A 13768-nucleotide genomic window follows, 5' to 3' on the forward strand; every position below is an offset into this window, starting at 1 on the left:
TTCCCCCTCAGTCTTCTTTTCCCCAGATTGAACAGTCCCAGATCCCTTAGTCTTTGCTTGTAAGGTTTGTCCTCCAGGCCCTTAATCATTCTTGTGGCCCATCTTTGGACCCTTTCAAGATTCTCCACATCTTTTTTGAAGTGCAGCGCCCAGAACTAGACCCAGTACCCCAGCTGGGATCTAACCAACACAGAGTAGAGAGGAAGTATCACTTCCTTAACCCTGCTTGCAACGCATCAGCTAATGCATCCTGGTATGCAATTACCTCTGTTGACTACAGTGTTGCACTGGTGGCTTATGTTCATCCTGTGATCCACCATAACCCCGAGGTCCCTTTCAGCCATCATTCTTGCCAAGACATCTCCTTCTAACCTATATTCATGTCACTAGTTACTTCTCCCCATATGAAGCACTCTGCATTTATCTTTATTGAGCTGCATCTGATTTTGCTCCACCCACCTTTCCAGCTTCGCCAGGTCCACTTGGATCTTCATTCTGTCCCCTAGCACGTTGCTTTTCCCCATAACTTAGTATCGTCTACAGACTTGGCCAGCATGTTTTCCACATCCTCATCTAAATCGTTCATAAAAACGTTGAACAGCATGGGGCCAAGAACTGAACCCTGTGGGACACCACTGGCCACCTCCCGCCAAGACAATACAGTCCTGGTCTCTAACACCCTCTGGATTCATTCCCAACCCACCTCACTGTGGACTCTGCCAGCCCATAATCCCCCAATTTTTTTGTAAGAGGGTCATGGGAGACCATATCAAAGGCTTTTTTAAAATCCAAGTATATGACATCAACCAAACGTCCCACATCCAAGCGGCTCGTTACTTGATCATGGAAGGAGACGAGGTTGGTCAGCCATGACCTGCCGACAGCAAAACCACATTGGCTATCCTTCAGTATCATGCCTTATGCCAGTCTCTCACAATGGACTTCTTGATAATTTTCCCCCAAATTTTATGCGGTATCAAGGTCAAACTGACTGGCCTATAGTTTCCTGGATCCTCCCTCCTCCCCTTCTTAAAGATTGGCACCACATTGGCTCTTTTCTAATTTTCCAGGACCTCTCCTGAGCACCACAAGTCTTCAGATACCTTCACCAATGGTTTTGCAGTGACTCCAGCCAATTCCCTCAGCACTCTCGGGTGTAGTCTTCTGGTCCTGCCAACTTGAAGACATTCAGCCACTCTAAGTGCTCCCTCACCAGTTCAACACTGAATATTGGGTGACAATCGCCCCAATCCCCACCCCAGTATCCGTCCAGTAGTGTTGTGCAAAGAACAGGTTTTTTCTCCCAAACCCAGAAGAAAGTTATTATCAAGCCAGATATGATTTCACAAAATACTTTAATTGGGTTTCAAGAGAAGTAAAGGGCTAGATGCATAAAATGGGAAAAAATACTGTCAGAGTTAGTAGGTACAAATGGGGTTCAGGCACCCATCCATGGTGTTGAAGACCCGCATTCAATTTCCTCTTCTGTTTTGAGGAGATTTGAACTAACATCTCTCACCTCTTGTGATGTTCCCAACTGCCAGGCCCTAAGGAATTCTGGGATGGGGAGTGGTCTCGATCCCTTCTGTTGCTGCTGTTTTTCTTCACATGAACTGGAGCAGGGGCCTGATGTCTCATTTCCAAGCTGGGTGTCCTATCCCCCAGACTAGTGTGTCATTCCCTGTAGTGTGACTCGGTGAGTAATTATTTTATACAAAGTAGACTTGCTCCAACTGGAAGGATTGAGGGAGCTGCTCCTTTAGTATTGAATAGCTATAGCTCTTGCTGACTCCACTGAGATTTAAGGGTACTCCAGCACCTCTTCGGAGATGCTCGTTAGTTTTCAGGAAGAAGCCCTTAACCTTTTCATACAGGAATTGTATTTGTAAAGAGCTAACTCAAAATCATCTCTGCTTAATCAGTCTTAAAATTCTGTTTTGGCAAGACCTTTAAAACAAGGATCTAACTCTAAAGTAATAATGGGGATGATAAATCAAGGGGGAAATAATTTAGGCTTGGTTAATAAAGCAGTATTAAGGCAAGCTGCCAAATTCTGTGTAGTTTAGGCCCTCTGTTATGCAAACTCTGGAAGCTGCCTGGTGTGCCTCTAACAAATGCTGACCTGATTGCACCATATATTTCATTTTTTTTCCAGTATTGATCATTATGACTGAATAATTTTGTTTTAAATCACTAACTCCTGTTGTACTGTAAATTCCAAATACAAATATAGCTGTGTGGTCAGATGTTTGTGAATGTAACATACACTGTTCTGTTAATGGGGCACCAACAAGGTGTAGTATTTTTAACAATTGATTGTAGATTTGAGGGGGTTACGTTTCAGTTATTATTATTTGCTAAGTGCCTGCTATATGCTGTATAAGACTAAGAAGTAGGGGTGCACTGATAGAGATTTTGGAAGCCGATGCTAATAGCCAATTTTTAAGGAGGCTTATCGGCCGGTACTGATCCGATTTTTTTTTTTTTTTTCTTTCCCCCCCCCCAATACAGCTGCATGCAGCTGGTATTTCTATTATGGTGAAAAGGGAGGGGGGAGGGAAGGGGCATGGGGCGGGGCAGATCAAGGCCCCTGCAGTGAGGGAGGGAGTGGGGCTGGGGCTGAGGTAGACGCTGCCCAACTAGAATGGGGTGGCTCCTGCTGCTGCTCCTGCTGCTCATCCAGGAGGGCATGGAGGAGGAGTGGTGTGCCCCAGATTTGTGCAGGGCAGGCTGGGCAGGCTGTAGTGCTGTGCTTGGGGTGAGCGGTGGCACTGGGAGGGGGGATGCAGCCACCCCAAATTTCACTGTAGCCCACTCCCAGCATTGCCACCACCCACCCTGAGTGCAGCACAACCCCCTGGCCCCAGCCCACAGCTGCAGTCTGCCTGGCCCACCCTGCGCAGATCTGGGGGCACCCCCCACCCCCAGTGCCCTCCAGGATGAGCGGCATGCAGTGGCAGGAACCACTCCCTCCCCATGTCCCCTGGACGAGCTGTGGCTCCGTCCCGTGCCCATCCTGCCCCAGGTGGGCAACACCTATCCCAGCCCCAGTCCCTCCCTCACCACAGGGGGCATTAATCTGTGCCTCTACACCCCTTCCCACTCTCCTTTCACCATAACAGACTTACTAGCTGCACGCTGCTGGGTTGTGCTCCTCGCTGCCTGCGTGCTGTGCTGCAGCTGTGCGCACACATGGGCATTTATCGGCCAAATTATCAGCCACATCAGGCCATTCCTGATGTAGTCAAGTTTCTTTATATTGGTGCCGATCCAATATCGGACCAATATATTGGTGCACCTCTACTAAGAAGTGAAGGCAGTCCCTACATGGCTTTCTGCATGGGTGTCAGGCTGTTCTGCCCTCTGTCATTGTCCTTCTGATGTTAGTAAAATGTTTGTGAATTAATTATTCGTTGTTCTGTCTTTCAGCAGGTAGTGCAGGAAATCTCTGCCTGCTATGTCAAGGGGGAGAGGTAATTCTTGGTTATTGTTGATGGGCTGACTTGCTTTCTTTTATTGCTGCTGCAGGGAAGGCTGCTTCTCCCCAATCAGCCCAGAAGCATGTCCCCTCGTGCAGTCCTTTATCTGTCCCAGCAGAGCCCTTATACTCAATGGCCATGTACAGCTGAAGACGGGTCTCCAAACTCAAGAACGGCACCTTTTCCTCTTCACGGACCTTCTGGTTGTTGCCAAATCCAAGTAAGCATAGCACATAAGGGAATGCTTCTGCCTAGCAGCACCTGTCCTTTGCATGGCATAGCATTAATTTTTTAATACTTTTTCTACAGTAAATCTTTCCTAGATTCCATTAAAAGTTCTTAATTTGTCACTGGGAGTTGGCTGCCTCCTGTAGGTGCTTTGGGAAATCCCAGGCATATTAAAGGAGTAATAAACTTGCATATTACCACACTGGGTTTATTTTTCGGAAGTGTCACCTTATGTTGAGAACGAAAATGTTGTACGGTGGTTAAAACAGGAGTTGTGTCTTGTTCTGCTATCAACTCTGCCTCAGAGATTGGACAAGTCACCTAAAACTGTTGGGGTCTCAGTTCACTTATTAAACGTATACAATACCACTTTAAATCAGAGAGTTGTTAGAAGGTTATATGTATGGGATTTACTCTGTTATGTTCAGGTGATTACCATTTATACATTGCACTTTTATAGAGATGTTCAAGTGTTACAGTAAGTATTTTTGTCATCTCTACTGTACCAGAAATAGCATTTGGAAAACGCTTCAAAGTAGAAGGTGAAGAATTTGAGTGCAGTGTTCATGTGTAATCAGGCTTGTTGCTAACTTCAGATTATTCACTTTACCATTCACAATTAAAGCAGATTTACAAGCTGGATCTAACATGCCAGCTTCATATGGCAGTTTTGGTTTAAGGCAAACATTGAGGTGCTTTCACTTGTTAAAATGAGTTAAGGAAAAATGTGAAAACCTCTGATGCAGCTTTCTTTTCTGTTAGGTACCATGAATATACTTTTGCAGGATGGATGGTTTCCACATGAATCTTGTGCTTGTTGCAGTGCATCCTTCCCCTTAGCTGCCTGTTTCAAAGGTTGCTGGGAAGAGCCAATATAAATCTGTTTTCTATGGAAATCTGAGCTATGTCTGTTTGCATCATGTAGAATAAACATAAAACCCCTTGCTGAATTCCTTCACTTTATATGGTGTGACAAGAGAGGATATTTTATTTAAAACATGTACTCTAGCAGTGAGATGATGAATGTAAAAATTATTTATGTAAAGCTGAACCTTGCCACTACTACTGTATGGATTGCGTAGTGCCTAGGGGCTCCAGTCATTGAGGTGGGCTCCACTGTGCTAAGGGATGGATAAGCATTCTATTGACTTATATAGCGAAGCACCTTTCACTGAAATTAATGGGATTAGTCGTAGGGTATCATGGGCGACTGGTGCCTCCTGAGTCTGGGGCATGTATCCGCAGAAGCCGGAGGCGGCAGTGGGGATGGGGCTGGTGAGCACACGCAGATGCCGCCAACAGCATGAGCAGCGGGGATGGAGCTGGCGAGTAGATGCCACTGGTGGCATCAACAGCAGGGATAGCCCTGTCAGGGGGCGCACATGCCCCCCATGCTTCCCCTACCAGTTGTCTATGTAGAGTAGGGTACTGTTCTGTGTAGCTGTTGCAAAATCTGGCCTCAGGGAATAATAACGGAGTTTCGAGCACTTGGTTTAATGTGGAAAAAGTCTGAATTTTTCTAGAAACAAGGCTTTTTTAATAATATTTTTTTACTAGATACCTTTGGGAGAGATGCTAGATGAGACTTTGACTGCAAGGGCATTTTGTCCTTTTAAGCATATCTAGCATCTTTCCCAACAACACAGGTGCTCTAGTCAAAGATATCACCAAAAAGCCCTTCCGTTTCCTGTTTCCTGGACCACAAAACTCCCACCCTAGTTACATTGTGAAGGAGGACAAGCAGTTTATATTTCCATGTGGGAGTCTGATCCAAGTTAAATAGTTCAAAGTAACTTGGATTATAAGTGTTAAAAACAGAAGAGTTCTTTGTTATAGATGGAAATAAGGCAGTATTTTTAATTATATTACTTAGTGTATTTTGAGGGCTGATTGACACAACAGCTTTAGAGATCACATCCCAACAGTTGAACCATCAGATCTGTCAATAATCAAACTGAATGATAATTATTAGCAAATACTGCCTTATCATATAAAGTACTGTGGCTGATTCTGAGAGGGAAAAATGTGTGCCATATACTATTGTGTGGTGATGACTGTTGATGAATATTGACTTTTTAATGACCAATGCAGAGTTAAGATGGAAGTACACCAGAGTAATAAAATGAGATTACAGTTGATCAGACTTGCCTACAGAATTAGTTTCTGTAAAGCTTCTGGTAAATCTGTAATATTATGTTGTGTCCGGTATTTGTCTAGTGTTTGGGGCTGCATGCATAAAAGGATGGTTTTAACTTTAATAGGAAAAAAGGTCTCTGAATGTAAAGATAAGCGTAACCCATAGTGTATTGAGATCAGATGAAATTTAACATTCCAAAAAAGAATTGCGTTTATAATTGGATTTTAGATGATCAGTAAGTGGGTCTAAGTGTTTGGGTTTAAGAGAAACAAATCCCGCATGAGTTCTTAGTTCACTAGCTCCACTCCTGTAAGAAGTCAGGCTTCTCTTGAGTGGTGATGAGCACATCTGACTCCCATTGAAGTCAATAGGAGCTGAGGGTGCTCAGTATTGCTTGGAAGATGTTAACCATTTTATAAGGTTGGGAATCGTGGTCTTGTGGATAGGACTTGACTTAGAATCATACAAAATTAGGTCTGAAGGGGACTTCAGGAGGTCATCTAGTCCCTCCCCCTGCTGAAGGCAGAATCAACCCTATCCAAGCTAGTCCATACAAGTGCGTGTCTAACCTATTCCTAAAACTTCACAAACCCTTTTACACCACTACAAGGCACATTTTCCAAGGATACCCAGAACACCGTACCTGCCACAGATAAAGCAGGGATGCAAGGGTACTGTCAACATCCTGCCACTGCAAGGTTGTTAAATACAACTTAGAGATCCAAGAGATCCATGCCCTGTCACTCCAGAGAGAGCCAAATCCCCCTGTAATCCATCCTAATGTGACCATGGGGTAAAACCCTGATAATTAATTGCAATAGTATGGGGAGGGGGAAAAATCTTGCCTAGCCCCATGTGGCAACCAGCAAAGCCCATAAGTATCGAAAAGCTCAAAAACCCACCACTCTGCTCTGCTACCTGAGGATGGCAAACAACTCCTCGTATCACACCTTCTTTCTGTCATCCTTTTTCCCTTCCATACACTTATCCTAGCCTGTAACTAAGCAGGTTGTGGAGCTCTGCTTCATTCTCCATTGTCTTCTCCATTACTTGCTTTGAGCTGCAGAGGTCCTTTTATGATTTCCCAGTCATCCATGAGCTTCCAACTGTTACTCTTCACAGCATGCTTCAGGCATTGCTATTCCTAGATCAGCAGTGCTCAACCTACAGCCTGCAGGCCAGATCCAGCCCCCAGAGTGACTGGAACCAGCCTATGGCACAAGGGATCAGCAGCAAGCAGCTCAGGAAAGTAGGAAGCAGTATCCCCTTCCCTTTCCCATGTTGTGCTGCTGATCCCCTCCACAACTAGGCCTATTTTGCTTTAATTTAAAGCCATTCCAGCATGCCTTACTCTGCAGAAATGAAGGAAAGGTTCCCTCCCTTTTCTTTGTGGCAGTGCTTTAGATATTTTAAGGCCACCATCACATCCCCACTTGCTTGCCTTTTCTACAAACTAAACATGCCCATTTCCTTCAACTTCTGTTCCTACCTTCTCCAGTGACTCCCTGCATTTGACTTTGGTCAAGACGCTTATTGGCTAGTACTTTTTAGGTTTTAAAACATCTCAGTTTAATTAGACTATTAACCTTTCAGTTGGTGAGTTGATTTAACTTCCCAATATGGGGATAATGTTCATATACTGTGGCAATGAGGATTGCACCAACCTACTAAATGTCTGTTTAATTGTATAAAGTGCTTTGAGATTCACAGATGAAGAGTTCAAAAACTGCTAAATGGTATTGTTATCATTTGCTGTTTGCAGCTAGTGAACTGACATTGCTTCCTTTCCTGCCTATTTTCTTTGTCCCTTGCTATTGAAGGATTTACTTTGTTATATATTCAGAGCGGTGGCCCTGATTCTCCAGTTGTTGTTGCAACATAAAATCTTCCTCAGTGAGCCTTTTATAATAAGGTCCTTGTTCCTACTTCAAGTGACTAAGAATAGTGGAATTTAGCAGTTAGGATTATTTATTGACATTTTCTCCGCTGTTATGCAAGATATTTATCTTTAAGCCCCCTTTTTCCAGCTTGTGCTCCCTGTTTACATTCACAAAACATCCAATTTTGAAGAAGCTGCGTATGAGACAGTACACAAAGGAACGGGAGACTTAAAGAAAAAGAGGATTCTGCTTTAGCCCCCTGGCTGTTCGGCTCTGGGCAGGCCATGCAGGTGTTCTGTATGGGGCTAGTACAGGAATAGAAAGGTCCTTCTGTCACAAAAATAGTAGCTTATCCTGTTTCCTCTCACTTTTTGCTGAACTTGCTCTTTCATTTAGCTGATTCTTGGTTTTCTGCTGTTCCAAAGGACTTGAATGCAACTTCAGATAGGCAAGGGATGTGCAAGAGGGAGGGAATTGGGGGAAAGAACCATTAATATAAGAGTTGGGGTGCATGAAGAAAGAGTTGGGGGCAACCAGTTAAGACAGGTGTGTGTTGGTGTGATCCTAGCAAAGGATTAAGAGTCAGCAGTTCCTTAATTTCTAACACAGCCCAAGTCACTTTGTGTGCTTGGACACACAAGTAATTTCAGCACTTTGTACCCAATATTATATTTGGGTTGGAAAAAAAGGTGTATTAAGTAGATTCTGACTTGGAAATCAAATTCTGTGAATAAGCTTTCCTGAGTAAAGGAAATTTTGGGGGGTGGTGATGAAAAAATCTAAGCTTTGTGCCCAGACAATCATATTATATTACTCCACACTTAAGAAAATGAGGGCACTTTTTACCAGTTTTATAAAGATGAAGAAAGAGGTAAATATTTTGCTACAATGCCTAAGTCAGAAGGGAGCAGCAATTGAATGGCTTTTTGGGAATTTTTTAGTGAGTTGGATTTCTTTTTATTTTTTAATTATGAGGATGTATAAAAACACAGCAAATTTACACCTTGTTAATACCATTGAAATCCTATGAACATATTAAATATAGAAAACATTTTGTTTAGTGACCAACAATTAACAGTGCACAGTTCAAGGACTACTTTTCCACTGAATAAAATCTCTACCAGCAAGCACTGTGATGGCTTTTGATGCGACCCGGAGGATATGCAGTCTCTTTAGAATGACTGAGTTTAGATCAGAGCTGGAGTCTACTAGTAATCCATTTAGCAGGTGAGAGACACTTCACAGTAACAATTTCAGTCCTTTCCAGAGCTAAAAAATTGACTTGAAGTGAAATAACTCTGACAGGCCACAGAAGATCCCATTTTAGCTACTTGCGCTACTGCCAAAGTAGAATATCAAAGCAACTTTGAACAATGACGGGTGAGACAAAGTCCTCAGTTTAGTCAAAGGTTGTGCTGTAGCTCTGAGAACACAAAGGTAAATCCTCTTGTTCTTTTGCCTTCACAGGAGGATTTAGCCATGTTGATTCACTACCTGTCTGCTGTACCTCCCTTGCTGACTGTTGGTGTGTCCTGCCTTATGAAAGGAGAATGTTAGATCAGTAGAAAATATTGTAGGTAGCTGAATAAAAGAGTCATTATCTTCAAACTAACATTGTAATGTGTATGTTTGCATTGTGTTTCTCTTTTATTGATCAGGAATTTCTTATCTTATGCATTTTGTTTCCATGTGTCAACAGCTACACGTATAAGCTTCATTATAATGTGGATCTCTATGTGCTTTTAATAAAAATTATTCACAGTTGAATAAGATGTAACTTATTTCAACTCAACACATGCACGACAACTTTGATAGCTGTTTCTCCAAAATAGCTGGACTTTAGAAATTATTGAGTGGATAAAAGGAGTTACAATAGTGGTCTTCCAGTGGATTTGTTAATGGCTTTTTTTCTGAGGCTTCTATTAAGTAGATTAATGAATCTAGTGAGAAGTTAATCTTCCATCTGTTAACAGCCACAAGGTGTCCAATTGCAGCTTCTTGAAGCTGAGAGTGATTGCACTCATCTTTCTTGGATCAAAGAACAAGGTTCTGCTAGGGTGAAGTTGCACATTATGCTTGATCATACTAAATCAGTGAGTGGAATGTTAAGCAGTGTTAAAATTAGGATGTGCTGTGAGCAGCTGCACGTTATAGCCGTACGTTATGCACAAGTGCGCATGTGTGGTTTGCTGTGCTGTAGACCAGGGGTGTCCAACCTTCTTGAATGTGGGGCTGGATCATGAACTTTTTATCACCCAGTGGGCCGGTGAGCCATACTCAAAGACCTCACAGGAAATGGTATCATATCAAGAAGTGATGTCATGTGACCTTTAACACCAATGAAGTTGCAAGAAGTGACAATGAAATGGGTCTGGAAATGTGGTTTAAAACAATATAAAACAATATAAAAACAACAATGAAATAATACCAAGCACTTGACTAAAATAAACACTTTCGCTTCTACTCACTTCTCAATGAATGAAAGAAGCATAATGCAAGCTTGCCCTGGGACACCTGGGCATACAGCACCAGGTAGAGGAAGCTGTAGAGGAGCAGCCAGCTGTTGGCCTCCAGCAGCAGCAACGAGGAGGAGGAGGAGAAGCAGCGCCTCAGGACGCTGCCTAGCTCCATCGGGGACGAGGAGCCCGATCTTTACACACAGCCACGCGCACGCAACTCACCTCCCTCCTCTCCCGTGGCTCCCATGGAGGAGGAAGAAGGCGCAAGTGTGACCTTGTGCTTCCTCCTCACGAGCGCATGCACCCGTATAGCACCCCCGTGTGGGCTCCTCAGCATCCCGCCTGGGGACGTGGCCCTGCTGACAGCTGGGCAGTCATGTTTCACACTCGCACGCTCATCCCCCGCACTGCCCTGCCCTGTGCCACCCCTTCCCCGCCGATGCAGTGCGGACCACCTCTGGCGCAAGGCTTAAAGGAGCTGCATGATGGGGGTGGGGGGTGCCTCGGCCTGGGCCCTGGGACCCACCTGGTGCGAGCTCACCCGCTCCGGCCTCCCTGGCTGCGGTCGGGGGAGCTGAGAGAGGGGTCCTGCTCCCCCCAGGGAGAGGGTCAGCAGTCACCGGGCAGCCAACCGCTTCATAGTCTGTGTTTGCCCATCACCTGCTGAGGGGCTGGGAGAGGGACAAGGGGTGGGAACGAAAGTAAACAGTGTTTACTTTTGTTTCCTGTCGCAGCACCTCGGGCCTCAGAAAATGGCTTGGTGGGCCGCATGGTGGCCTGTGGATCGTATGTTGGACAAGCCAGCTGTAGACCCTTCTGCAGCACTGCACATGCAGGTGTTTGCTGTGCTACTAATTTGCAGTGTGGCAGGTTTTTTTTGACACCTGGAGATTCCAGTTTAAAAACAAAAACCCACACCAGAAAAAAGTGGGGCGGCATATGTGGCAGCAGCATGTGCTGCCTGAAACCAGAGCCTGGCTGGCCAGAGCCATGCTCTGGCTGCTGGCCAGGCTTTGTGTGCCCGGATCACTGCTGTTGCAGCCCCAGGAGGCCCTTAGGATCCAGGTAAAGCTGCTGGGGCCAGCATAGGTGCCGGCCCCAGCCTACCCTACCCCATCTGGAGCATTTTTCCCTGCACTAACCCCATGTGCAGGTACATGTGATGGAGCACAAGTTTGTGCTGCTGCTTTTTTCCCTGTGACAACTGCCTGTCCCTGCTTGTGGGGACGTGGCCTCTAAAAGTTGATACAGTTTCTCTGCTACAGGGCTCTGTTTTGCCAGTAGAGGGCTGGTGAGCAGGGGTGTGGCTAGCAGCCAGGACACCTGGACTTTATCCCTGTTTGGGTGAGAGGGGCTTAGAGTGGTGCATCTTGGGATGCTGGAAGATTGCAAATACCTTATTTTATCTCTGTGGAGGAGACTAAAGTTACCATAACGAGAGTTGAGTAGCACAACCCAGAGTTAATCTTTACCCGTAGTGGCATAACTTTGAGATGCTCAAGGGCACTTAGCATGAGTTAATGAGCTTAACATGCAGATGCTTTTATTTTAAGTGCCCTTAGTATGGTGTAAATATAACATGGAACTTCATGTAGGGCCCATTTCTACACCCCTATAACAGGGCAGTCTGGCTACTTAAGTAGAAACAGACTGCCTGTAGTAGAAGCCAAGCTGCAGGCAGTTAGTCTATATATTCATTAATGTGCGGTAGTTACTGAACATTTAATTTAATACTTGCTTAATGAAGTACTAATTAAATGAGCAGTAACTATAGTTACTGCACAGTAGTGCCAGCACATGGTTTTTTAGTGATGCTTACTGCACAGTAGCTTAATACTATTGTGCAGTAGCATATTAGCATGGGTTTTGCCCAGCACACTAATGTGCAGTGGTATTAGGCTACTGCGCATTAAGCGTCTCATGTAGACATAACCACAGAGTACCAGCTGGCAGTTAAAACCAGAATATATACCAGGAACTCCACGAGAGTGGAAATTGAACCAAATATATCCCTTGTATAATACCAGTAGTGTCAACACAGGTGAAACACTTTTATTTGATGTTTATGTTTATTCCATCAGCCTTCATTCTAGTATTTCTACTTGTTAATTATTAAACAGTTTATTCCATGGTCAATCTGTGCATAATTACAGCAGTATTTTTTACATCAGATTTTATCTGTTAAACCACAGAACATCTTGGTCAATTTATGAGTAAAATTGGGATAGTGTTGTAGCTGTGATGGTCCAGGAAATGTATGAGAGGTAAGGATTTTTTGTGATATCTTCTACTGGGACAACTGCATAGTTGAGAGTACAAGTGACCTGGGGAAGGGCAGTTGTTGCACAGGCTCTCAGGCATCAACTCTACCAGCTATACAGTTGTCCCAGTGAAAGGTATCCCAACAAATTCTTGCCACAGTTTATAAGGTAATTGAACTGTACTGATCTATTATACTGTAACATTTTATTTTGATAGCATTATAAAATATTTTTTGTTCAAAAAGTGCATGTAGATGTAGAGCTGATTAGGAGGGTTTTTGGTTATAGCCATGTTTGTCTAAGGACATAGGCAGGCTATGTTCTTTGTGTAGATGTGATAGCTGATTAAGAAACGTATGAGAATAAGAAGAATAAAATAGAATAAAAAGAAAGATATGATATGTGGTTTTTAATGGTGTTCTATAGATACTGCTCCCAAAAAACATCATCGTAATGTCAATATCTGTTATAAGATGTATGCAGACTCCTTTTGATGCACAGCTGTGCATGTTCACGTCTAATGCCAGGTCATCTGTGGTGCAGTATCCAGTTGCAGCTGTTAATGAAATATAAACTGAAACCCTTCAAAAAAAAAATCGGAGCATTGTGAATTCAGCACAGTGCTTTTTTTAAACCCATGAAGTTCAAATGCTTTCTCATTTTAGACTGAAATAGTCCTAAATTAAGTCCTAGACTTAAAGTCCTAAATCAACCACCTTGTAAATAAATCAAACCCCAAAGAAAGTATTCCAGATGCTCCATAACCCTAAGAAACTCCTTTTCTAAAGTATTTATTTATAGAGTACTAATTATTGTAGTATCTAGACTCTGTCCCCATCTAGCTTTACAATGCTGACATAGGCTGATGTATTCTTGTTCATGACCCTTGGACTTGAAGGCAGGGCATTTTCAGCAAAGAGCTCTTCTCTGTTTAAAACTTTCCCAGTTGGTCCAGCAGAACTAGAATTCAACACTGTAAGCCCATTTGTTAACTGAGGTCTTGGGGACAGTGACAATTGCCACTTCTACTTGTAATGGGTTGAATCGCTGTAGACCTGGCAGGCTTCAGCTGACTTTGTACAGTTTAAATCAATTATGTACAATATAGGCACCCACAGGCATTATAAAAGGGAGCTTTTAAAAAAACACCAAGAAGTCAGTTAAAGGAAAGCAGTGAAACGAAACAAAAAGCTCCTGTTTTGTAAATTTATTTCCTGTTGTTTTGTTTATATTCTAATGAGCTAAAATATGTCAGAGCATCAGGTGAGAGTGTCCTTAAGAATATGTGAGTTTCTAGCTCACCTTCATTTTCCAAGTAATGTTG

At 43.6% G+C, this 13768-nt stretch overlaps 1 protein-coding gene across 3 annotated transcripts in view; it reads left to right on the top strand.

The window, feature by feature from the left end:
• ARHGAP20 (Rho GTPase activating protein 20) overlaps positions 1 to 13768 on the top strand; it is a 91560-nt gene that overhangs the window by 35631 nt on the left and 42161 nt on the right. For 2 of the 3 annotated variants that reach the window (XM_006272348.4, XM_014600664.3), the window contains exon 3: positions 3529 to 3699. The exons of the other annotated variant lie outside the window; for it this stretch is intronic. In XM_006272348.4, the coding sequence (XP_006272410.1) occupies positions 3529 to 3699 (171 nt within the window). The remainder of the gene's footprint in view (positions 1 to 3528; positions 3700 to 13768) is intronic. 3 annotated transcript variants of the gene reach the window in all.

Source organism: Alligator mississippiensis, chromosome 1 (assembly GCF_030867095.1).
Source record: "Alligator mississippiensis isolate rAllMis1 chromosome 1, rAllMis1, whole genome shotgun sequence".
Lineage (NCBI taxonomy): Eukaryota > Metazoa > Chordata > Crocodylia > Alligatoridae > Alligator > Alligator mississippiensis.